Raw genomic sequence first — 27560 nt, 5'->3', positions numbered from 1 at the left:
GGCTAATGTCCAGACGATAAGGGTTCAAATCTCACAAAGTGAATTGGGGAGAAAAAGAAAATCTGTAATTACAAAGTTAGCCTAATGGTGACCATGTAACTGCTGTCGATTGCTGTTCCCTTTTGGAAAGAAAATATGTCATACTTACATCTGACCATCTTGTGACTTCCGACCAGGTAATCTGGACCCTTAACTATCCCCTGACAATTAGGGATGGGTAATATCTAGCCAGGAACTCCCCACATCCCATGACTTGTAAGGGTACTGGTTAGACTTCAGGTAGCGTATTATATATAGTTCTGCACACCACATTATAGAAAGGATGTAAATATATTTGACAGATTGCCGAAGAATTATGTCAGTTAATTGAGAGGAGAATTTCCAGTTGCCAGCAAGAGAGCTAGTAGTGAGATGAGGAGAAATCTCTTTCCTCAGAGAGTTGTTAGGGTTTGGAAGGTCCTGCCTGGGAGAGTTCTGGAGGCGGTTTTCATGCGAGGTTTTAAAAGAGAACTGAAGGTGGTGGTGATAGAGGGCTATGGAAACATGGTTGGAAAGTGAGACTAGCTGGGTAGCTCTTTTAGGAGGTGGTACAGACACAATGGGTTGAATGGCCTCCTTCCATACTGTAAAATTTGATGATTCTATGATCTTGGGATTCAAAGAGATTTACCAGAATGCCTCTAGTGATGAGGCATGACAGTTGCTTGTGTGAATGGGTATGAGGTTAGGACTGTTCTCCTTTTATGAGGAGATTTGACAAAGATTTTCAAAGTCAGAAGGGGTCTGAACAGAGTGGATAGTGGGAATTTATTCCCATTCATAGATCAGGAACAAGTGGGAACAGTTTCAAAGTGTTTGAAAAAAGAAGCAAATGCAGGGCGAGGGAAAAAAGAAGCTTTATCACACAGTGAAGTAGATATGGTATGGAATGCATGGTTTGGAAATGTACTGGAGGCAGGTTCAATTGAGGCAATCAAAAGAGCATTGGATGACTATTTAAATAGAATCACTGTGCAGGGTTATAGGGAAGAGGAAGGAGATTGGCAATCAAAAAGTATGCTCAGAGAGCCAGTGCAGAGATGATGGGCTGAATCACCTCCCTCTACACTGAAACAATTCTATGGTTCTGTGACAACAGTGAGACCAAGAGTTATGCAGACTGCCAAGATCGAGAATGTTTTGAATCCAGCTATGTAGTTGCGTTTTTAGAATTTTGGTACAAATAAATCTTGCTTGCTGTAGTGCGAAAGAGGCTTAGGGACTTCAGAGAGAAACTTCGGAAACCCTGAGAGGGGGAAAGACTTTGAGAGAGAAAAATGGGAACTTGAATATTTAGCTTGCATGTGTATATTTTTGATTCTAACCATCTCAGAGTGTGGTATCTTTTTTTCCATATGACTGAGAAATATTCTGAGCTCATGATTTTGTGACAACTTTGTTACCAATTTAGTTCCAAATTAGGGCTCTTCCATCAGACAGAAGATACAGAAGCTTGAACACATGCACCAACAGGTTCAAGAACAGCTTGTTCCTTGCTGGTTCCTTCACTGCTGCATGGACCTCTCTAACTTCAAGCAATGTGGATCTTGTTAATATTGATCTTGCTTTGTGTACCTCCTGTGCAGCTGTAACTTTATATGTCTCACTCTGTCTAAGCACCCTGTGATCTATATGTCATTGTTTGTGGTGATCTGCTTGCAAAACAAAATTTTTCACTGCACTTAGGCACACGTGACAACAATAAGTCAAACCAAACAATAAATCAAATCAAATAACCTTGAGGCAATTTTGTTGTTGTTCCTATAACCTCATCCCAAGATTTGATTAACTAAAAATCTCAGGGACAGTTCCCAAAGGATAACCCTTAAAGTTTTTTTACATTTCTATTGCAAATTGATGATTGTAAGAGCACATCAAAATTCAACATTACAGACTTGCATGTCCTTCTTTCACAAGATGAAGTTAAGGTCATACCTGTATTGTAATGTTTTGTACAGTAGCGTAAATCTTTCTCTTCTTTCAGGAGGAACTGTGGCAAGGTTAGTCCATCTGCAGTTTGCACTGGTTTATCTGCATCCCACTCGAAGATTAAATCATTCATTGTGTAGCCAACTGGAAAAAGAAAGTCAGGGTAAATTTGCATGACAGCAACTCGCAACCGCAAAAATTAAATTTGTTTTATTGCATAATAAACACCGACAATAAATTAGTCTGTAGTCCTAATACTTCTTATATGAAACAACACAGATAAAACATCAATTGCATGTCAGCAGACAAATCTAACCTTAATTTCACTGGTAAATGGGACTTTTATGTCGGTGGCAGATATTGAAAAAAGCTAGTTGAATCAGGGAAAGCAAAATTGTTGGAGAAACGCAGCGGATTCGGCAGCAACGGTGGGGAGAGAGAGTTAAGAGTGTGTTGCTGGAAAAGCACAGCAGGTCAGGCAGCATCCAAGGAGCAGGGAAATTGATGTTTCGGGTCGGTGCCCTTCATCAGGAATCATGAATTCCTGATAAAGGGCTGCGGCCTGAAACATCGATTTTCCTGCTCCTCGGATGCTGCCTGACTTCTGTGCTTTTCCAGCAACACACTCTTAACTCTGATCTCCAGCATCTGGAGACCTCATTGTCTCCTCTGTGGAGACAAAGCAGACTTAATGTTTTAAGTCCAGTTACCCTTCTTCAGAATGATCTGAAGAAGGGTAACTGGACACAAAATGTTAATTCTGCTTTCTCTGCACAGATGCCGCCAGACCTGCTGAGTTTCTCCAGAAATTTGTTTTGTTTCAGATTTTCAACATCTGCAGTGCTTTATTTTATTTTATATATAAATAAAAACTGTAATAAGTGATGGGTACATGCAGAAAAGAAGCAAAATTGCTGCACAGACGGAGAGGCTATCTATCAATGTGAAAATAGCAGCTGACATCCAAATCTAGAAATTCCATCTCCAAACATAGCACCAACCCTTGGAAAGTTAAGGTATCCTTTTGGAAAACTAACATTCCCTCTTGGATATAATTTTGGGACATCAGTGAGGGAAGTCAGGTGGCCTTTGGAAGAGGTCAAATGTCCTCTGGGATGCTAAATGTGTACAAGAATTTACTTAAAACACACACACACAAAATTAGTGATTGTTACATGGTCAGCCAAGTGGACATCATAAAATATGTGTTCCCTGATTGGGACTGTTAATCAGGTACAATCAGGGACCCCGGCTGACAGAAAAGAACAAGAGTGTCTGATACTCTGAGAGTTGTGTCAGAGGGAGCTGGATCAGTGTCAAGGACTCTCCATGTGTAGTTAAAGGGTGACTTGGTGACACTGTCCTCTGTGGAGTTATTTCAAAAACCTTTTGAACTATCAACAGAATTATGAAAACAGCTGTCAAGGGAAAATCCTAGTAGATGTCAGAGGGAGCATGTAAAACCCCTGTACTTTAAATGTTTGAAAAAAAATTATATTAAAAATGTCAATGCTTGCTATTTCAGTTTATCTGCAGGCATAAGCCAGGGGGCCTTTATTACAGGTTTAATCCTGCAGAACTGATTTCTCAACATTTCATTATTGGGATTTGTGCCTGTCATTTCACGTCTTGATTGACATCAAATATTTATACACTTTTAAGATGAGACTAAAAACTCTAATGCCTGCTTGCATAAGGAATCAAAGGAATTTTTTCTTTAATGTAGACTAAAATGATTTCTATAGATTCTTAATGCTGTCTTTGTTTTGTACACTTCAGTCCTATTTGTAAAAAACAAAAAATCTGCATTTTTGTTTGAAAAGAATTTAGTCAATGTATAGTTCTTAAAAATAAGTATGCATAAACAAAAAAATTATTCTTACTCCTTCACTCATTTTATAAACAGCTGTAATTCTACATGGATTTCATTTCCTTTTTTTTCATCTTGTCACATTTCTCTGCAATCATTTTTATAGCCTCTTTATATGTCCAGTCTATTAATGCAATTACGTCCTCTCAAAGTCAAGGACAGTTTCTCCTTCACATTAAAACTGTGAGCCCAGAAGTGAGGTATCAGCATCTCCAAACTCCTTAACATAGAACAGTGTATCACAGGATCAGGCCCTCTGGCCCATGATGTTGTGTTCAAATTCGTTAAAAGCAATGCAGTGGAAGAGCATTGGTGTTACCAGAGATTCACTTTCAAAATAATTTCCAAGCGGAAAAAGGACAAAAAAATGAAGATTTAAAATATGTTAGATATATAGACCAAAATGCAAATGATTGATTTGTGAAGTTAACAGAAGTCCAAAGGTTGTAAAATAAAGGAGTTTTGAGAAGTGCCAGAATTTGCAAAGATGGAAGTCAAAGCAGAAAAAAAATCTACGGAGGACCACAGAAAATAACACAAGGAAATGACAGAATGGAAAGCAATTGAGAGGTAAGATCTTTGTGGTATTCACGGGTCAAAGAAAAATGATGGCAGATGGCTTGAAGAATGAAATTCTGCCACGAAACATTCAGTTCAATGAGCTGATACATCAAGTCTTTGTAACAATTTTTAGTGTGTGGACTGTGGGAGGGTATGCACTCTGTGAGCAAGCTGTATGAGCTATAAGATGACTAATGACCACAATCGTTAGTGAAAGAAGTCACCAGGATGGAGTATGTTTTCAAGGTCAATTGTAGTAGGCCCTGGTGCTCTATGAGGTGAGCCAACAAAAATAAGGCCATAAAGGAAGAAATTGGCATCAGTATGAGAGAAGGTACTGTTAACAATCTCTGCAACTACCTTTAGCAACAGGGAGTAACAAATGTTATCTTGATGTTGCTTGTAATTGAGAAACTAAGGTTAAGGAACTTAGGCCTAATGTACAGGAAGCTGCTGTGATTAAAACAAACAAAAATGATTAAGTAAAGCAGAGAGTAGCAATCAGACCAGGAAAGGCACAATCCAAGAGAGTCATCATATGGGTCATGTGCATAGACCAAGCGACAGATGATTGAAAGCTAAGTGCCTGGACTATCAGGCTTAATCCTAGTAATTGCTACATTTGGTATTAATGCACAACAGCATAGAATGCTTGAATGGTATTATGTATTTAACACTTTTAAAATGAGACAGGCTTATTAAAATACCAGAAGAAGTAACATTAGCCAAGAGAATTATACATTCACAGCAATTATTGATAGCGCACAGTATGTTTCAGTTGCTAACAGCCCTGGGAAGTTCCAGATGAGACCAGTTTGCAATTGGTTATGTTTGCACTCGATCCACAGTGGGTCACTGAGTACTCAGTACCAAGCCTCACACCTAAATAATCAACACTTGAATAAGGTATCTGTGCAAATAAAACTGGAAAGGAAGCTACTATACCTTGAAGAGAGGGGATAAAGGGAATTTGGAGTAATTAGAAGAAAAAAATATTTAATAATGAAACTGTTACATGAGCAATTATGGCAAAGTGAAGTCTTAGGATTAAATGAAAGGTTTGGACCCACATCAGCAGCCTGACATTAAATATTGGAGTCAAGAAGTGTAGCGCCGGAAAAGCACAGCAGGTCAGACAGCATCCGAGGAGCAGCAGAGTCGATGATTCAGGCATAAACCTTTCATCAGAAAGGGCTCTTGCCCAAAATGTTGATTCTCTTGCTCCTCAGATGCTGCCTGACCTGCTGTGCTTTTCCAGCACGACACTCTTCGACTCTGATCTCGAGCATCGACATTTTCTCATTAAATACTGAATACCATTTAAGTTAGCATATAATTTAAGTAAATGGCCAAGATTTAAAGCATGACAGATTGCCTTTTATATGCACACTTCTAGTTAGCAGAAGTAGCAAGAATCAAAAATCTTGCATAAAGAGTAGGGATCATACAATAGACTTAACAGGATCTCTTAACAGGATACGCTGAAGTACACATTAATAGTGGTCATATTCAAAGCAATCTGCGTATGTTCATGTTCATTGGTTGCATGGATTCTGGTCCACATCACTGAAAAACACTTCACATAAGTTTGCTCCCCTGTCATGTAAAACCATTGATAAACATTACTGTGGAGTCGCTGGTTAGGTACTTATCTATGTGATTAGTTTCTCCTTGATGGCACAATATTCTACTGAATTGATAAACATACAATTTTTTAAAATAGTTATCGGTTAAAAACAAAATCTTGCTGACCTTCAAAAGGATTGCAATTTTTTGTTAAAGGGGTTCATATGATGAGGGCAATATTGGTTGATCAATCCCTAATTGTCTTTGAACATGTAGGGGGCACCATCTTTATGGATAGCTGCTACATGTATGAAGGGGTTAAATCAGTTTCAGTTAATTACGTGTTAACTTTTTAATCCTATTGTAAAAGTAAATAGAAACCATAGATGTAAGGAGACAGGCTAATAGTATAGGAGCTTGTTTAGGGACCCTCTTGTGCCACAGTGGTAGTATCCTCACCCCTGAAACAAGAGGCCCAACTGCTCCAGAGGTGTGGAATAACATCTCTGAATGGAATGTTTAGGAAAAATAGATTCAATAAAATAAAGTGTCATGCTGCACTGAGAGTCATAGAGTCATAGAGATGTACAACACGGAAACAGACCCTTCGGTCCAACTAAGGGTGGCATGGTGGCTCAGTGGTTAGCACTGCTGTCTCACAACAGCAGGGTCCCAGGTTCGATTCCAGCCTCGAGCAATTGTCTGTGTGGAGTTTGCACATTCTGCCCGTATCTGCGTGGGTTTCCTCCGGGTGCTCTGGTTTCCTCCCACAGTCCAAAGATATGCAGGTCAGGTGAATTGGCCATGTTAAATTGCCCATAGTGTTAGGTGCATTGGCAGAGGGAAATGGGTCTGGGTGGGTTACTCTTTGGAGGGTCGGTGTGGACTTGTTGGGCCGAAGGGCCTGTTTCTACATGGTAGGGAATCTAATCTAATCTTGTCCATGTCAACCAGATATCCCAACCTAATCTAGTCCCATTTGCCAGCACTTGGTCCACTAACCCCTTCAATTCATGTACCCATCCAGATGCATTTTAAATGTTGCAATTGTACCAGCCTCTACCACTTCCTCTGGTAGCTCATTCTATACACCCACTACTCACTGCGTGAAAAAGTTGCCCCTTAGGTCTCTTTTATATCTTTCCCCTGTCACCCTAAACCTATGCCCTCTAGTTCTGGACTCACCCACCACAGAGAAAAGACTTTGTCTGTTGACTGAATGTAACAGCAATTAGCCTCAATGAGAATCAGGGGCAATGCCTCCTCTGGTTGGAGTCCTACCCAGTGCAAAAGAAGATGGTTGTGGTTGTTGGAGGGCAGTCGTCTCTGCAGGAGTTCCTCAGGGTAGTGTCCTTGGCCCAACCATCTTTAGCTGTTTCATCAATGACATTCCTTCCAGCAAAATGTCAGAAGTGGAAATGTTCGCCGATGATTGCACAATGTTCAGCACCATTTGTCAACCTTCAGATTCTGAATCAGTCCACCTCCAAATGCAACAAGATGTGAATAATATCCAGACTTGGGCTGACAAGTGGCAGGTAACATTCATGCCATACAAATGTCAGGTAATAATCTCCTTCAAGAGAGAATCAAAATTAGTCCTTGACCTTTAATGGGTATCACCAATGCTGAATCACCCTCTATCAACATCATGGAGATTATTATTGATTCGAAACTGAGCTGGATTTACCTTGTAAATAATGTGGCTACAAGAGCATGTCAGAAGTTAGGAATAACTCACCCTTTGCTTCCCTAGAGCCTGTCCACTATCTACAAGACATAGGTCAGGAGCATGATGCATCACTGTCCAGTTACCTGAATGAGTGTAGCAACAACAATGAACAAACTCAACACCTTCCAGGACAATCACATTACAGGACTTAGATTCTATAGCAGAGCATTTGGAAACAGACAATTCAATCAAGCAGAGCTAGCATAGCTTCATGAAGAAGGGATCAGGCCTAATCAATTTATTATAAATTGGTGAGGAGGATAGATAAGGTCTACCAGTAGATGTAATATATTTGAATTTTGAAATGCATTTGATAAATTCCTGTAAGTAAGGCATCTCAATAAGATAAGAGCTGATGGCACCTATGGCAATATTTTAACTTGGATTAACAAACAAATAAAAATCAGACATTTGGAAAAAGATCTACTTTCAGGATGGTAATTTGCAACAGGCCCAGAGATAGGGACACTATCACTGCATGTAGGGACCCTGGCTGTTAATGCCAGAAAGGTTGGATAAAGTACCAGTTAACAATCTATTTAATTATTTATATAATTATTTATATAACACCTCAAACAGGACCCATGCAAACCATGTAGGTTAAACCCAGAAGTAGAGAAGATGAATGGGAACTATAATTTAGCCTTATCATTAGTGGATGTAACTCCTTGCTAACACCCAAGCCTCTTTCCCTTAGTTTGTACAAATTCCCCAATTGCCTCTGTTTCTTTGTTCACTGAGGATGCTTGACTTTCTGCATGTTCTTGAAACATTTTCTGTTTTATTTTCTGAGAACCGAGAATAAAGGTTACTTTTGAGACAGCAGCAAGTAACAATGACTTGCAGGAAGAAATAAGCTGCTGGCAGTATTTTTTTCCCTACACATCCTCATACTGAAACATCAAAGCTCTTAAAAATGTATGAGACATTTTGTGCCCTTCTATTACCTGGGGGACAGAAGACTTGCTCATTTGCAATCCTCAGCACAGTATCTGCAGCGTGGAAGGAATATCACCATCGTAGATCAGCGCTGTGCATTGAACAATTGGAATTCTTTTTAAAAACACTTCTCACCATATTTTCAGCAAATAAAGGCATTCCAAAATGAGCAAAACAACTATTTGTTTCCTACGTATGTATCTGGACCAAGATACTGAGCAGATGGAATAGGAAGGGTGCAGTATGCCTGTGGTTAAAGTTGACTCATTTAATGTTTTTCCCTTTAATATCCATGATCAATTGCTGTCAATATATTAATTTAACTTGTCAGTTTTGCTTTAATGTTATTTGCTGCAGACTTCTTGTTCTAAACCCTGCAATGCACAAATTGATCTTTTCTCCAATGCTTCCAGTCGCATTCTCAGTCCTGAAGTCTATAATTCCCTCCATTTGGCTCCCATTCCATTCTTATTTTGAAAGTCCACAGTGTCTGATGTGACCACCAGGGACCTCAGTTGGTTCTCACACTTTTCCCTGGCTCCCACCCAGGTTCCTGGTGTGGCCTTGGCTCCTGCTCTTACCTTCTGTTTTTACCTTTGGCCTGGGCATGTTCTTGTTATGTCCAGACCCCTAGTGAGGTTTCCCATTTCACTGCAGTGTCTGAAAGGATAGACCAAACTGTCAGGACTTAGAGTGAGGAGGGATGAGCCAGCTCTCCTTCTTTATACATCCATTCCCACAGTTGGTTGTAACAGGATTAATTGAGAGAGGATTCCTTCCATGGATACCATTCTCTGAGACCTATGTTTTAAAACGTACCGATCTGGCCAGGTCTTCTTGACTTAACAAAGAGCAATTTGTTTCTAAATGCAAATAAAAATAATAAAGTGACACTTGTTTTGATATGAGGTGTGCAATTTATATATATTTTAATATCAGTTATTTGAGACAGTGGATTTTTGGTCTGTGTGTATGATGAATTTTAATGATTTTCTTGTCAGGATTTCTGTAGCCAGGTTTTTGTTTAAAGCTGTGAGGGAGAAGAAACCTGTAGGGCAGCACAGTGGCTCAGTGGTTACCACTGCTGCCTCACAGTGCCAGGTTCAATCCCATCCTCGGGCGACTGTCTGCGTGGAGTTTGCACATTCCAGCTGTGGCTACGTGGGTTTCCTCTGGGTGTTCTAGTTTCCTCCCACATTCCAAAGATGCTAAATTGCTCACAGTGTCCAGGGAGGTGCAGACTAGGATGGGTTAGCCATGCAAAATGCAGTCTTATAGGGTCTGGGTGGGATGCTTTTTGAAGGGTAGGTGTGGACTCGATATGCTGAATGGGCTGTTTCCACAGAGATTCTATGATTTGTTGCGGGTTGCTCTCTCCTTAAAGAGAGACATCTGGTGGTGAATTTAATCTCAGGGTCACCATGCCTTAGGCCAGGGGTGAGGTTGAGGAGGAAGGACCTTCATGGTAAGAAATGATAATAAGAATTTGTTTGCATTAGCAAAGTATTACAAGCAAATGGAATAAAAATTAAGAGCATTAGTATGCTTTGTATGAAGAAGGATCACCCCTCTTTTTGCTTTGGGAAAAAAGTCCCTGTCTGGAAAAGATTTTGTTTTTTCACCACACAGAGGTTCTGGTGGAGATTAAAAGTGTGAAACTGTTTCTGCTGAGGAAAGAAAATGGTTACCTCAGTGTAAGGATTTTAATTTGGAAGCTCCAGACAAAAAGGTGTTTGGTTAGAACCCTGAAGTGGTTATTCAAAGTTGGGGGAAGTCTAAATTCAGTTATGTGACTAATCAAGGAAGAGGCTGACAAACTTTCAAGTCTAGGAATTGAAAGCAATAGTTAAGACTAACCTAGAAATGTGTGAAGGAAAAGTAAAATCTTTCTTGTTTTTGATTATTGTATAGTAACAGTGTTGGGACAGATGTGATTTCATTTGTACCATGTTTTGAAATCTTTCTACTTGTATTCTGAGCATAGCTTAGTTTATCACATTTCATGTTTTTCTTTGTGTAGTAAACTCATATTTTATTGTAGCACTGCACGCTTATGTTCCAGAATCAAATTAAATTTCTTCTGGGATCCAACGTGTTCCATAGTAAAATCAGCTGGGATGACAAAAACATGTACAGATTAGAAATAAGAGATGACTAGGGAATAATGAAGTTTAAAATAGATTGGTTCACTAAGAATGGACTGTGCTGAACAATGTGTTGCTGGAAAAGCGCAGCAGGTCAGGCAGCATCCAAGGAACAGGAGAATCGACGTTTCGGGCATAAGCTCTTCTTCAGGCTTATGCCCGAAACGTCGATTCTCCTGTTCCTTGGATGCTGCCTGACCTGCTGCTCTTTTCCAGCAACACATTTTTCAGCTCTGATCTTCAGCATCTGCAATCCTCATTTTCTCCTAAGAATGGACTGTGGCATGTTGTGGCCATTGCAGTGGAGGCTATTAGTAGAGTTGAAGCTGGAAAAATAACTGTTGCCTTCCTAATCATGAGCTTTGCAGATTGGTTGAGATTCTGTACTTTTGATGCCTTTTGGAATTACAAGTTTATAAATGGCCACAGAATTTTGCAATTTGGACCTGGCTTTGTAACATTCTTCAGCTACTCTCTATGTTCCTGGCTGCTGCCTCTCATTCTGCACTGACGTCCTGTTCTTGCAAGTTGTCCTGACCAGCAGTTGTGACTAGATGGAGCCTGATCAGTTTGAAAGTACTTTAGGACTGTATGTGAGCCATTATTTTTCAATGTATTGCACTGAACATGATGTTTCTTTAATTCTTACCGATTTGGTTTATTTTGCAAGTTACTTTGATTAGGAACACACAGTACTGTGTACATGCAGTCCAGTATTTCAACTAATACATTGTTTGTTCTGAGCAAAAAGTGTGTTCAGGAACCGAACACTGACATTAACATTGATTCTTATGAGAAACTATGTTTCACTTAAAGTTATGATTATCAGCAATGCAGCTACAACTTTAAAAGAGGACTTCCTGCAAATTCTGGCATAAAATTTCAAACCATTGATTCAGTTGCTGAATAAACTTATGAAAGTTCACTTGCAGCAGCTTATAGATTGTAGGCGAGGTGATGGCCGAGTACTATTATCGATAGACTATTCGTTCATAAACTCAGCTAATGTTCTGGGGACGTAGGTTCGATTCCCACCACGGAAGATGGTGGAAGTTGAATTCAATAAAAAATAAATCTGGAATTAAGAACTTACTGCTCACCATGAAACTATTGCCAGAAAAAACCTATCTAGCTCACTAATGCCTTTCAAGGAAGGAAATCTGCCATCCTCACCTTGTCTGGCTGGAATGTGACTCCAGACTCACAGCAATGTGGTTGACTCTCAGCTGCCCTCTGAAACAGCCTGACAACCACTCAGTCATATCAATCACTGCGAAGTCTCAACAAAGAATTGCAACTGGACGGACAACCCAGCATCGACCATGGTTCCATAAAAAGAACAACGGCTGAAACAGTCCTGTTGACCCTGCAAAGTCCTCTTTACTAATATCTGGGGGCTAGTGCCAAGATTGGGAGAGCTGTCTCACAGACGATTCAATCAACAGCCTGATATATTCATAGTTATGAAATCATACCTTACAGATAACACCCCAGACACCATTACCATCCCTGGATATGTCCTGTCCCACTGGCAGGAAAGATCCAGTGGAGGTGGTGACACTGTAGTATACTCTGGATAGGGGAATCAATGGCCACTACCAAGAGGGGGCTTGGCAGCAGCACTATTGTTCAAGCTAGCTGAGTCCTACAGGAAATAGCTGCTAGATTGGGTCTGCAGCAGGTGATGAAGGAACCAACAAGTAAGAAAAGCATGCTTGATCTCATCATTATCAATCTGCACGTTGCAGATGCATTTCTCCATGACAGTAGCTTTAAGAGTGACCACCCCACAGTCCTTGTACAGACGAAGTCCCACCTTCACATTGAGAACAAACTCCACCATGTTGTGTGGCACTATTACCGTGCTAAATGGGACAGACTTCGAACAGATCCAGCAACTCAAGACTTGACAGCCATGAGGTGCTGTGGGTCATCAGCAGCAGCAGAATTGTACTTCAGCACAATCTGTCACTTCATGGGCTGGCATCTCCCCCACTCAACCATGACCATCAAACTGGGGATCAACCCTGGTTCGATGGAGAGTGCAGGAGGGCATACTAGAAACAGCATGAGGTATACCTAAAAATGAGGTGTCAACCCGGTGAAGCTGCAAAACAGGAATACTTGCATGGCACACAGCATAAGCAGCAACTGATAGACAGAGCTCAACAATTCCACAACCAAGGAATCAGAACCCACTGGAGGAGGAGGCTCCACAAATATCATATACATAAATGATTTAGAGGAAGGTGTAGGTTACCTTATTAGCAAGTTTGCAGATGACATTAAGATTGGTAGAGTAGCAGATATTGAAGGGGACTGTCAGAGAATACAGCAGATGTAGATAGATTGGAGAGTTGGGCAGAGAAATGGCAGATGCAGTTCCATCTGGACAAATGTGAGGTGATGCATTTTGGAAGATGCAATTCCAGAGCAAAATATACAGTCCTGGGGAAAATTTATGTACAGAGAGATCTGGGTGTTCAGGTCCATTGTTCCCCGAAGGTGGCAATGCAGGTCAGTAGAGTGGTCAAGAAGGCATACGGCTTGCTTTCCTTCATCAGACAGGGTATTAAGTACAAGAGTTGGCAGGTCATGTTACAGTTGTATAAGACTTTGATTCAGCCACACTTGGAATACTGTGTACAGTTCTGGTTGCCACATTACTAAAAGAATGTGGATGCTTTGGAGACGGTGCAGAGGAGGTTCACTAGGATGTTGCCTGATATGGAGGGCACTAGCTATGAGGAGAGGTTGAGTAGATTAGGATTATTTTCATTGGAAAGAAGGAGGCTGAAGGGGTCCTGACTGAGGCCTACAAAATCATGAGAGATGTAGACAGGGTGGATAGCAAGAAACCTTTTCCCAGAGTGGAGGACTCAATTACTCGGGGTCACGAGTTAAAGTGAGAGGGGAAAGCTTAGGGGAGATATACGTGGAAAATTCTTTACGCAGAAGGTGGTGGGTGCCTGGAACACATTGTTAGCGGAGGTAGTAGGGGTGGGAATGACAGCATCATTTAAGATGTATCTAGACAAATACATGAATGGGTAGGGAGTAAAGGGATACAGATCCTTTGAAAATAGATGGCAGATTTAGAAAGAGGATCTGGATCAGCACAGGCTTGAAGGGCCAAACAGCCTGTTCTTGTGCTGTAATGTTCTTTGTTTTTTATCCTGGTCAATGATGGAAGAGCCCAGCATATCAATGCAATGGCTAAGGCTGAAACATTTGCCACAATTTTTAGCCAGAAGTGCTAAGTGGCCTCCTCCAGTGAGTCCTAGCATCATAGCTATCGGTCTTCAGCTAATTCAATTCACACCATGTGATCGCTAGATAGGATGGAGGCAGTAGATATTGCAAAAGATATGGGCCTTGACAACATTCTCAGAACAGATTTGTGATCCAGAACTTTCCGCTCCCCGAGCCAAGCTCTTCCAGTACAGTTACAATCTTGGCATCTACCCAACAGTGTGGAATATTTCCCAGGTATGTCCTGTTCACAAAAAGCAGGTCAAATCCAATCTGGTCAATTACGGTCCATCTGTCCACTCTTGATCATCAGGAAAGTAATGGAAGGTGTCATCAACAATTGCTATTGAGCAGCACCTGCTCAACAATAACCTGCTCAGTGACGCCCAGTTTGGGATCCTCACCTTGTTACAGCCTTGGTTCAAACATGGACAAAAGAGCTAAATTCCAGAGGGGAGGTGAGAGTGACAGCCCTTGACATCAAGGCTGCATTCGAAGAAATATGGAATCAGGAAAGGCGGGGGGTGGGGGCGTGGGGGGGGGGGGGGTGGGGTGGGGGGGGGGAGGGGTGGTAGAGACTGTTCAATGGTTGGAATTATACCTGCCACTTGGGAAGATGGCTGTGGCCTTTGGAGATCATCATCTCAGCTCCAGGGCATCTCTGCAGGAGTTTCCTCAGAGTCGTGTCCGAGACCATCTTCAGCTACTTTATCAGTGACCTTCCCTCCATCATAAGGTCAGAAGTGGGGCTGTTTGCTGATAATTGGACAATGTTCAGCACCATTCATAACACCTCTGATACTAAAGCAGTCCATGTTTAAATGCAACAAGATCTGGACAATATACAGGCTTGAGCTGAAAGATGGCAAGTAACATTTGCGCCATGCAAATGCCAGGCAATGATTATTTCCAATAAGAGGCCATCCAACCACTGCCACTTGACATTCAATGGTGTTACAATCACTGAATCCCCCACTAACACCATCTTTGGAGTTATGTCGACCAGAAATTCAACTGGGCCAGTCACATAAGCAGGTCAGAATCAAGGAATGCTGCGGCGAGTAATTCACCTCTTGACTCCTCAAAGCCTGTCCACCATCTATAAGGCACATGTTAGGAGTGTGAAGGAATATCCCCCCCCCCCCCCCCCCCACCCCTCTCCTTGCCTGCATGATTTCAGCTCCAACAACACTGAAGAAGCTTGACATCATCCAGGACAAAGCAGCTCACTTGGTTGGCACCATCCACTCCCTCCACCACTGACACTCATTAGCAGCAGTGTGTACTATCGACAAGATGTGATGCAGAAATTCACTAAAGGTCCTTTTGACAGCATCTTCCACACTCACAACCACTTCCATCTCAAAGGACATGGGCAGCAGATACATGGGAACACCATCATCTGAAAGGGCCCCTCTATTCACCATCCTGACTTGGAAATATACCACCATTCCTTCACTGTCATTGTGCCAAAATCCTGGAATTCTGTCCCTAAGGGCATTGTGGGTCAACCAACAGCCATTCAAGAAGGCAGCTCACCACCACATTCACAAGGGCAGCTAGGGATGGTCAATAAATGATGGTCAGCCAGTGACATCCACGTCCCATAGTGAATAAGAAATGTTGCCCTGGGCTTACGAAGAACTTAGATTGACAATCAAAACATTAAGAGCCAGGATGTAAAGACTCAACCTTCCATCAAGATTGGCACCTACACTCAGGAGTTCATCGACAGCTTCACATACCTCAGATATACCACCAACAACAACCTGAATCTTGATGCTGAAACTGGTACCAGCATTTCCAAGGGCACAGTTGCCATGTCAACATTCAGAAGTCGAGCGTGGACCAGCAGAAAATTAGCTGAAAATCTACTGTGAAATGCTAGAGAGATGTAACTTTTTTACTCTTACTTGCTTGCTTAAATCAGAAAACATGCTTCTCCTGCAGGTTGTGGTAGGAAGAGTACTCAAAGAGCACACAAGCCTGAGTGTTACAGAACTTGACTCCTTCTGAGTAACCTGCTGCCTTGTCCTATACCAGTCAGCGCAAACACAGGTATGCTGGACGCAGAGCAAGCGACGCTCTGTGCAACATGTGAAAAGGTTGCCATTAGTTCGCCAGTTGATTCTAATTGGTTGAGGCGTTGCTATGGAGAGTGCAACGGGCAACTATTCACCCCTGGCATTTGGCTGTGTCAAAGTCATGTTCCTTTTTCTGACAGAGTATCAGTCCTTGTCTATAAATACATGTTGATTCTAGTAAGTGTAAGTGAACTGCATTGTGAACCCAACTGGTAATTTTAAATTGGTTGTTAATGAAATTCTATGTGAACAAGCAATTTAAGATAATCAGTTAAGCTCATACTTTGCCTCAGTTATACTTTCGAGATGTGACATATATTCATATGTATGTGACCTGTTCTTTGCAAACAAATTGAATATGATTAAGCTTTGGGTCATTTTTTGAATAATCAGCCTTGAAGGAGCATAGCAACATAGGAACAGGTGTAGACATTCAGTCCCTCGAGCATTTTCTAACATTCAATGAGGTTGTAGCTGATCTGTGGCCCAAAAGCATATACCTGTCTTTATTATCTATCTCAATTCCCTTGCCAACTTTTATAGGTGCACCATCAAGAGCATTCTGTCTGGATGTATCACTACCTGGTATGGGAACTGTACCATTCAAGATCGGAGACAGTTACAGAGAGTGGTGAACTCAGCCCAGACAATCACAAAGGTCAACGTCCCATTTATAGAATCCATCTGTCAGGCCCACTGTCGAGGAAAGGCCACCTGCATTCTCAAAGATCCATCCCACGTGGCAATGCTTTTGTATAACCTCTATCATCGGGGAGAAGGTACAGAAGCCTGAACACATGCACCAGCTGGTTTCGAAACAGTTTCTACCCTACTGTTGTTAGAATACTGAATGGACTCAGACTGTACCTGTGTTTTTATACTGGCTGCTGTTTACCTATTATTTACTTATCTACGCCACTTAACTCTGTGATTTGTCTGTATTGCTTGCAAGACAAAGCTTTTCACAGTGCCTCGGTACATGTGACAATAAATTCAATTCAATTCAGTTCAGTTCAGTTGTGGAAAAGTTCTGAACATCAACCACCCTTTGTGTGTTGAAGTGCTTCCCAACATCTCTCTTAAATCCTCATGCTCAGACTATGTCCAATTAAAAAAAAATTTTGGTTGCTCGAAATCAGAACAAAAGGAGAAATTGCTGGAAAAGCGCAGCAGGTCTGGAAGTGTAGAGAAATCAGAGTTAACCCCGAAGAATGTTGTGAAGAAGGGTCACTGGATCTGAAACGTTAACTCTGATTTCTCTCCACAGGTGCTGCCAGACCTGCTGTGCTTTTCCAGCAATTTCTCAGACTATGCCTCTAGTTTTAGAATTGCCAAACCAGTGGAAATAGTTTATCTTTATCTACCCTTTCCTTTCCTGTTAATATTTTGAGGACTTTTGTTCGGATCACTCCTTAACTTGTAGAGAAAACAGGCCTAAAGTGTAAGTCTCGGTATTATTCTTGTAAACCTACATTGCACCTCTTCAGGTGTGGTGCCCAGATCTACTCACAGTACTCCAATTGGGGTCCAACCAGAGTTTTGTATAAATGCAGCATTCGTGTACATCAATCCTCTAAATGTAAAGGCTGGCATTTCATTAGCTTTCTCGATTAGTTTCTGCACCTGTTCTTGACATTTTAAATATCTATTCACTTGAACCCCAGTTCTTGTCGAACATCCAGTGTATTTAATTTGGTACCATCTAGAAAGTTCGCTGATCTATTATTTTTCAGTCCAAAATAGAAAAACTCATACTTGCTTACATTGAACTCGACCTTCCACAGTTGTGCCTATTCACTTAGTCTCTGAATGTCCCTTCATAATTCTATGCTGTCATCTGCACTGTCCACAATGGAGATAAACAGTAAAACTTGCATATGTTATATTCTGCTCTGTCTCATCTCGTATTCTGCAAAACAGTGCACCAGTGTGTTCATTTCCAAGTGTTACTTATTTTTCTTTACTGGCCTTTTCTCTTTGTGTGGAAATTTTGAAAGTACTAAGTATAAATTATCGTGATCATTTGAAACTTGGCATTCTTGCATTTGCCCTAATCAGTGCGAGACAACTCACTTGAGTGACAAACACCCTTCAGAAATCTAGTCAAATTCTCAAGTTAAATTGATACTCTTATGCTTTTAGGTCATAACTTTACCTTGTGAAAGAACATTTAGAGAATCATATCAAACGTGACATCACACTCAGTTAATTAATTCACTGTTAAACATGCAGGTTACATAACACATTTATGTATCAATGTGAGACATTAGGAAGGACTACTAAGAATTTCATTGGAAGTAGCTCTCAGTTTTGGTATGATTCAAGGTAGTAAATTATCCATCCTGTATCAAACTGGACAGTCTGGACTCAGGGGGTTATTAACTTGATGTTGTGGAATTAAAATTGGACATTTCCATGCAATTTGCATCTACTGTTGCAGCATGAAATAATACACTTGAGCATGATTGGTGTTGAGAAAGACAGGACAATTTGTGTGTGCATGATTGTTCTCAACTGTTCATCTTTATTCAGTTTCAATTCTGGAGATGTTGCACTACATCTGACCGTACATCAAGTGAAATGGCAAGAAAAAGCTTGGGACCCATTTCAGTGAAAATAAAGTTGCCATCATCCCAAAGGACCATAAGGCTGTTCACTCATTGCAGAGGAACAACTGGTAGTGATTCAACCACACCTGAGGGTCAGCACACCTCAGGTGAGGAGAGATCCTTCATTACCGCCCTGTATAGTTAGATAGCAATAACAACACTAACCTTAGGGTGGGACACTCCCTTCCTGCAAATCTTTTAGCTCAAAAGAAAAATGAAGCAGCTCTTAACCAGTGTTGAGTTTCATGGTGGCGGAGATGTTGTGACCTATTCTTGCTGATTGTGTCTATGGGTCAGGAAGTCGAGGATCCAATTACAGAGTGGACAGCCAAGACCTAGGTCTTGGAGTTTGGAGATAAGTTTGGAATGAAGGTGTTGAAAGCAGAACTGTAGTCAATGGGGAGGAGCCTGACGTAGGTATCCTTGTTATCCAGATGACTTCCAGGGATAAGTGGAGGGTCAGGGAGAAGATGTCTGCTGTGGACCTGTTGTGCTATTATGTGATTGCAATGGATCGAGGCAATTTGGTAGGCTGGAGTTGATGTGAGCCATGATTCATGTCTCCAAGCAGTTCATAATTATGGAGGTCAGAGCCACTGAGCAGTAGTCATTGAGGTACACTGCATGATTTTTCTTTGACCCTGGGATGATGGTGGTCTTCTTGAAGGAGTGAGAAGCTCACATTGTAGTAAGGAGAGGCTTAAAATGTCAGCGAATACTCCCACCAGTTGGTTCACACAGGATCTGAGTGCACAGCTGGGGAGTCCATCCAGGCTGGTCGCTTTCCATGGGTTCACTCTCGAGAAGACAGATCTAATGCTTGTGGCAGTGACTGTGGGTATAGGTGTTCCCAAGGCTGTTGGGGAAAGTGGCATTGTTTCACTGACCTTTTGTACAAAGCAAGCATATAATACATTGAGCTCTTGAGTAGGGATGTACTGCAGTTCTGTTTGACTTCACTTAGTAGCCTGTTATCTAGTGTAAGCTTTGTCACAAACAACGGGTGTCCATATGGTTTGTCTGGGTCTTAATTTTAGTTTGGTATTGCCTCTTGGCATCTCTGATGACCTTATGAACGTCATTCCTGGATTGGTCAGTGTTGCCCGACTTGAACGCCACAGACCTGGACTTCAGTAAGGAGTGGATGTCCTGGTTTGTCCGTGTTTCCAATAGGGGAACATTCGGATTAACTTCTTCAGCAATGCAGTCTTCTACATACTTACGAGTGAAGTCTGTAACTGTAGTGGCTTACTCGTTTCATTGGCCGCTAAGTTCTTGAATATGGCCCAGTCCACTGACTCTATGCAGTACTACAGAAGCCCATCTGTTGCCTCAGACCAACCTGCACTACTTTCTGTACTGAGTCCTCAAGCTTCAAATTTTGCTTGTAAGCCTGGTGAAGGAGCACAGCATTGTGATCTGATTTACCAAAATGCAGGTGGGGGATGGAGCAGTAGGCATCTTTGATGGTTGTACAGCAATGATCAAAGATGAATAACCCTTGAAGTGAGTGTCTTACTCCCCTATTTCAGAGGGAAGCGAAGAGTCAACCAAATTGCTGCTGTTCTGCAGTTACCTGTAGGTGAGACTGGGTAAGGACAGTAGATTTCCTTCACTGAAGAACATTCATTGACCAGATGGATTCTTAAGACAATTGATAATTGTGTCATAGTCACAGCTATTGAGACCAGCTTTTGAACCAGATTTTGTTACTTGAATTTAAATTCCAAAGTTGCAGTGGTGGAAATTGAACCCACATCCACAGAACATTAGCCTAGATGTCAGGATATAAGTCTAGTATCATTCTGTTAAGTCAGATTGATATCAGGATTGGTCCTAGTATAAGTAGGTGTAGAGGGAGCCTAAGCAACACAATAAACCTTTGCGTTCATAGCCAAGGAACATTTGTGATGTGCATGTGCTGGGCAAATGACCATTACCAGCAAAACAAATGGATCTATTGGCCTTTGCTATTCAATATTGTTACTGTCACTGAATCCTGGGGGTTACCATTGATCAGAAATTGAATGGGACTAGCCATATAAATATGATAGCTGCAAGAGCAGGTCAGAGCTAGGAATTCTACTGCAAGTGACTCACCTCCTGACTTCGCATCACCAGTCTACCATCTACAAGGCAAAAGTCAGGAGTGTGATGGAATGCTCCCCATTTGCCTGGATGAGTGTAACTCCATCAACACTCAAGGAGCTTGACACCATCCAGCACAAAGCAACCCATTTGATTGACACCACATTCACACACGTTCAGTCATAGTGGATACCATTCACAAGAAGCACTACAGCAACTTACGAAGACAACACCTTCCAAATCCATAACCACCACCATCTAGAAGGTCAGGGGCAGTAGATTCATGGGACCACCACCACTTGCAAGTTCCCCTCTAAGACATTCACTATCCTGACTTGGAAGTATACTTCACTGTCACTCAGTAAAAATTCTGGAACTCCCTATTGACATTGTAGATGTCTCTACGCCCCATAGACTGCAATGGTTCAAGATGGCAGCTCACCACCACATGCTCAAGGGCAATTAGGGAAGGGCATTGAGGCCTTGCAATCAAGGCTTAATCCCAGGACTGAATCTAATTAAAACAAAGGACAACATTCAGCTGCACCTCCCCAAGAGAATATAGTAACATTGCTCTGTGTAGCAACTGGCAATATGACTCAAAATAATTCATGTGTGTGAGCTATTTGGAAACGTTTCTAAGGGACCTGATCAGGTGCAAACTCACTGCTTCCTTCCTGAACTGATGGCAAAACATAGAATTTCAGCAGTAGATGAAAAAAAGCTGAGATTTTTTTATTCTTCTGTCTGTTTTAACCCTTACCCCAATAGCATTGCTACTTAAACATTGCTTGGCAGTTGCTGGTGTCAGAAATAAATCTCTGAGTAACAAGGGTCTGGTGCTCATGCACATCCATCTCAAAGCCTGCTTCTCGCCTGAGCGTCTAACATCAAGCCACGGGCTACTGCTCCATACATCAACCAGACAAAGAAAGTGGTTTTGAAAGAGGTTAGAGCTGCCTGTCATATGTTATTATTTTAACAGACACACAAAAAAATCTCTTTTCATGCATGAGGTCAGGAAGAAGGATGATTTTGAATTCCAAGAATGAAATTTCTCTCTGAGCCCCTTTGTCAGAGGCTCATTGATGAGATTGAGGCTACCAAAAGTCCTAATTAATAACCTGCAGTTTTTGAAATTTAATATGCTGTTAATGTGTCTGAAAGACCTGCTGGTAAGTTCTCTCACAGTAGACTAACATAATGTAATAAAATCCACTGAAATGTCGATGAAATATTAATCCACACTCTGAAGATTTGCATACATGCTGCTCTTTGAACAGGGAAAATGCTGACAGCTAAATTAAATAAATTAATTTTGTTGAAAACATGCCTGGACTAAGGCAATTCATAAGACTTTCCACTGTTTGAGTGAAAAGTACTTCTTAAATTGATTCTTCCTTGTTTTTTTACATGACTGGAACTGTACAGTGCATGGTGAGCATGCCAGTGATCCTGTATTAAGATATAAACCAGAATTCAACAGAGACCTCGGAGATGGGATGGTCATGACAAGCTGCTGATGCCAGTGTACTCCTGCTGCCAAGCTGCCCAGTGAAAAAATGAGAAGATTAGATCTTTGTCTGAAGCCCAACACAGCCCTGTTTCCCGGCCCCAACAACATCAAACCCACTAACCCCTCTCCCAGAGTGGCAGCCATTGAGACACCTTCTCCCTGCAGACACAGCTGCAGCAATGGTCACCCAACACATCAGTGCAAAAGGTAGGACTGAAGCATTCGCAGCCAGAAGTGCTGATTGGGTAATCCATTTTGGCCTCTTCCAGTGGTCCCCAGCATTACAGATACCAGACGTCAGCCAATATGATTCACTCCACATGACATCAAGAAATGGTTATAGGTACGAGATACTGCAAAGGTGATGGACCCTGACAACATTCTGGCAATAATCCTGAAAAACTTATGGTCCAGAACTGGTTACACCTCTAGATAAGCTTTATCAGTACAACTACAACACTGGCATCCAAGCAATTTGGAAAACTACGCATCTATGTCAAAAAGCAGAACAAATCCAAATCAGCCAATTACTGAATCCTACTCTTGCTCATCAGCAGTCATCATGGTGTCATCAACAGTCATCATGGTGTCCAACAGTACTTACTCAGCAATAGGTAAAAACAAGGACTGCAGATGCTGGAAACCAGGGTCTAGATTAGAGTGGTGCTAGAAAAGCACAGCAGGTCAGGCAGCATCCGAGGAGCAGGAAAATCAACGTTTCGGACAAAAGCCCTTCATCAGGGATAGAGGCAGGGTGCCTGCAGAGTGGAGAGATAAATGAGAGGGGGGTGGGGGTGGGGAAAAAGTAGCATAGAATACAATAGTTGAGGAGATGACCTAGGGGTTGCAGTGACAGAGAGACTCACTGAGATTCTTGTAGAGAGAGGAGGAAAACTTCTTCAAGGCAGGCATCCTTGCAAGAGGATTCGCAGTAGGGTTAAAATCAACTAGGTAAAAACAAGGACTGCAGATGCTTACTCAGCAATAACCTGCTCATGAATGCTTAGTTTGGCCAATCATCTGCTGGCCCCATTACAAAATTGGTTCAAATGTGGATAAAAGAGCTGAACTCTAGACAGGAGGTGACATCAAGGCCACATCTGACTGAGAGTGGAAAAAAGGAATCATGGCAAAACTGGGGTCAATGGGAATCAGTGAGAAGCCCACTGCATTGAGTCATACCTGGCACACAGGAAGATACTTGTGGTTTTTGGAGGTCAATCATCTCATCTCCAGGACAGCTCTGCAAGGGTTCCTCAGGGTATTGTCGTCGGCACAACCATCTTCAGCTTCTTCCACCCAATATAAGGTCAGAAGTGGAGATTTTCACCAATGATTGCACAATTTTCAGCACAGTTCATGATTTCTCAGATACTGAAGCAGTCCATGTTCAAATGCAGATAGACCTGGACCACCAGAAGTAATCATTTGCACCGCAAAAATTCCCAGCACTGACCACCTCCAACAAGAGTCAATCTAACCGTCACCCTTTGATGTTCAATGGCATTACTATCACTGAATCCCTTACTATCACATCCTTCGGGTCACCACTGACCAGAAACGGAAATAGACAAGCCACATACATATGGTGCCCTCAAGAGCAGGTCAGAGATTAGGATCACTGCAGAGAGTAACTCATCTGCTCTCTCCCCAAAACCTATCCACCCTCTATAAGACATCAGTCAAGAGAATGACGGAATACTTCCCACTTGCCTGGATGACAGTAGCTCCAACCCTAGGACCTTGGCGTCATCCAGGACAAAGCCTTCTTGATTGGCGCTACTTCCACAAATATTCAGCCACTCCATCACCAACTCTCAGGAGCATCGGTGTGTGCCATCTACAAAGATGCACTGCAGAAATTTGCCAAGCTTCCTTAGACAGTATCTGCCAAACCGATAACCATTTCCATCTGGAAGGACAAGGGCAGCAGACCATATGAATAGCATCACCTGCAAGTTCCTTTCTGTGCCACTCATTATCCTGACTTCAGTGTCACTGGGTCAGAATCCTGGGTCTCCTTCCCCAGGAGCATTTTGGGTCTACCTACACCAAATGGAATGCAGTAGATCAAAAAGGCACCACCATTTTCGCAAGGGCAATATGGGCTAAGCAAACAATTCTGGCACAGTCAGTGATGCTCACAGTTCACGAATAAATAAGACAAATCTGTTTCTATTCAAATTTCCTTGCTCAGTTGGCAAATTGTACTTGGTTTATTTTTGGTAAACATCTGCTTTCACTCCATACTAGCTAATATGTCATCATCTGATTTTGTAGAATCCCTGCAGTGTGGAAGCAGGCCATTTGGCCCATCAAGCCCACACTAACTCTCTAAAGGACATGCCACCCAGACCCGCACTCCTAATCCCACATTTCCCATGGCTAACCCACCAATCCCTGGACACTATGTGCAATTTAGCACGGCCAATCCACCTAACCTGCACATCATCAGACTGTGGAAGAACACCAGAGTAATCCCATGCAGATGCGGGGAGAATGCACAAGCTCCACACAGACGGTTACCGAGGGTGGAATGGAATGCGGGTCCCTGGTGCTGTGAGGCAGCAGTGCTAACAATTGAACCACCTTGCTGACTTTGTAAACAAGCTGTGAACACATCTCCCTTATTTTTTTAAAATTTACTTCAACTTCACAATCTTCTGTTTCTGATCTTACCGATATTAAATCACTCAGGATTTATTTTCTACCGCCCTGACTATTCTGGAGACTGCTAAACTATGCTGCTGCTCTTACAGGATTTTTTTCTCTGAATGACATCTATCTGAGAGAAATCTCCACACTCACTACTCTCTGGATGGAACTGTGTCTGCCCCAGAACAGTTTTTGTTAGACAACTCTGCAATCTTTCTTTTATCTTCTACTCTCGGCTTTCTGAGGCACTGAACTATTCACCTTGAGGGCATTTTAAAAACCTACTTTAAGTACATGTAAACAAACTTCCAAATATCCTTGCACTACACTTGGAGCTCAAAAACGAAATAATGCCCTGCTATCCTTAGCCCACATGATAGATACACAAACCAAACTTAAAACTCTATGGGGTTCTGTTTCATTTCGAAATTAAACTTCCAAATAGTATTATATCATGAACATTCATCACAGTATGACACTGGAGAGAAATTCACTGATCTTCCTCAAATAGTGGTGATGAGATATTTTTACACTAGTCTGAAAGGACCTCAACGAAACATCTCAATCAAAAGATAACACTTCTGATACTACAGTATTCTTAGTTTTTTCACTGATGTGTCCTAGGAGAAAGTGAGGACTGCAGATGCTGGAGATCAGAGCTGAAAAATGTGTTGCTGGAAAAGCGCAGCAGGTCAGGCAGCATCCAAGGAGCAGGAGAGTCAACGTTTCGGGCATAAGCCCTTCTTCTATTTCCTGAAGAAGGGCTTGTGCCCGAAATGTCGATTCTCCTGCTCCTTGGATGCTGCCTGACCTGCTGCGCTTTTCCAGCAACACATTTTTCATCACTGATGTGTCCACCTGGATATTTTTCAAAGGTTTCAAGAGGACTACATGACTTTAAAAAATAATCTTCCAACGCAAGTGCCACTCACTGAGCCAAGGCTGCCATTATGAGTAATTGTAGAGGATATTGAAGGCCAGATTTTTAAAATTTCTGTTGACTGAATTTCAGCTTAAGTCTAATGAATTCAAATAGCACACATGCAATTGGTGGAATGGCCTCCTTTTATGCTATAACCCACAATGGGTTAATGCCTTGTTAATGACATTTAATAAATGACTAAAAGAAAAACCAGACTTACTTTCACAAGTTCTGGAGAAGAGTCAAACTCAAACACAAACGCTAACTCAGTTTGTCTCTCTCCATAGATGCTGTCAGACCTTCTGAGTTCCCCCAAATTTGTGTTTTTTGTTTTAGATGTCTCTTAACAGATTACAGAGGTTCAGTTAGCTCAGTTGGCTGGATGGCTGGTTTACAATGCAGGCTTGTGCCAAAATCATAGTATCATGGAATCCCCACAGTGTGGAAGTAGGCCATTCAGCCTATCGAGTCCACAATAACCCTCCGAAGAGCATCCCACCCAGCCCGAGCTCCCTTATCTAATCCCTGTAACCCTCCATTTCCCATGGCTAATCCAGCTAGCCTGCACATCCCTGGGCACTGTGGGCAATTTAGCATGGCCAATCCACCTAACCCAAGGATCTTTGGACTACAGGAGGAGACCAGAGAACCCGTGGAAACCCAGCAGACACAGGCAGAATGTGCAAACTCCACACAGTGGTTTCAATTCCTGCACTAGCTGAGGTTAGCATAAGGGACTCTCCTTCTCAACCTTTTCTTTCACCTGAGGTGTGGTGACCCTCAGGTTAAACCACCACCTCTTGTCTCTTTCAATTGAGAGAGAAGCACAATGGTCTGGTAAGGTGATGGTGACTTTACTTTTAATGAATTACAGCCTAGGCAATAGTAAGAGATAGCCAGGCATACAGAGCTCCCTTTTCTAGTTTAACACTTACGGAGTGAACCTATTTTGAATGAAGGTCTGATCATCAGACAGGAACAGGGATCATTAAGCCTAAATCCCAAAGCCCAAAAGAGATTCAATGAAAATGCTTCAGTATGAGTTAAGTAGCTTTTCATCCACGAGGGGGATATTAGGACACAGTGAGGAGTTCACTGACATTGTGCTGAAAGAAACATCACAGTTTGTCATGCGCCAGCAGAAAATATCTCAGCATTTTAAGCCCATGTGACATTCAGAGGAACTCAGGTTTCTGTGACTATTTGCATTATAATTAAACCATTCCTGATGAAGGACCTAAGGCCGAACTGCTCCTCGGATGCTGCCTGACCTGCTGTGCTTTTCCAGCACCACACTTTTCGATGTTGATCTCCAGCATTTGCAGTCCTTGCTTTCTCCTACTTAAATCAAAACATCAGCCCCAAAATGTAATGGCAGGATTAAGGGTTCCCCTCTAACAGTTAAACTCAAACCATCCAGAGAGGTTGGCCTTGCCTCTTGTAATCTACTAAAAGAGTGGTTAAATGAAAGGAATTCCTGATACTCACTTTATACATAACAAGTAACAGTTTATTTATTTAATCCTAACAGTGAACAAATTAACAGAATTACTAACAGACTGAACAATTCCTCTCTAACTACTAACTATTCCCTTATTGAGCTAAATTCTATTGGTATGATATTCCAATAAACACAGATCCTATTTGCATAAAT

The 27560-nt window shown here is 41.9% G+C and overlaps 1 protein-coding gene and 1 long non-coding RNA gene across 3 annotated transcripts in view; one reads left to right on the top strand and one right to left on the bottom strand.

The window, feature by feature from the left end:
• glra3 (glycine receptor, alpha 3) overlaps window positions 1–27560 on the bottom strand; it is a 223113-nt gene that overhangs the window by 32304 nt on the left and 163249 nt on the right. For both annotated transcript variants that reach the window (XM_043704625.2, XM_043704642.2), the window contains exon 6: window positions 1975–2112. In XM_043704625.2, the coding sequence (XP_043560560.2) occupies window positions 1975–2112 (138 nt within the window). The remainder of the gene's footprint in view (window positions 1–1974; window positions 2113–27560) is intronic.
• Window positions 1–27560, top strand: part of LOC148152002 (uncharacterized) — a 333843-nt gene that overhangs the window by 232800 nt on the left and 73483 nt on the right. The window lies entirely within an intron of this gene.

This window comes from Chiloscyllium plagiosum, unplaced genomic scaffold, assembly GCF_037043375.1.
Source record: "Chiloscyllium plagiosum isolate Xiang-an unplaced genomic scaffold, Cpla_swu_hap1 HiC_scaffold_2, whole genome shotgun sequence".
Lineage (NCBI taxonomy): Eukaryota > Metazoa > Chordata > Chondrichthyes > Orectolobiformes > Hemiscylliidae > Chiloscyllium > Chiloscyllium plagiosum.
This window is presented reverse-complemented; position numbering and strand designations above follow the sequence as displayed.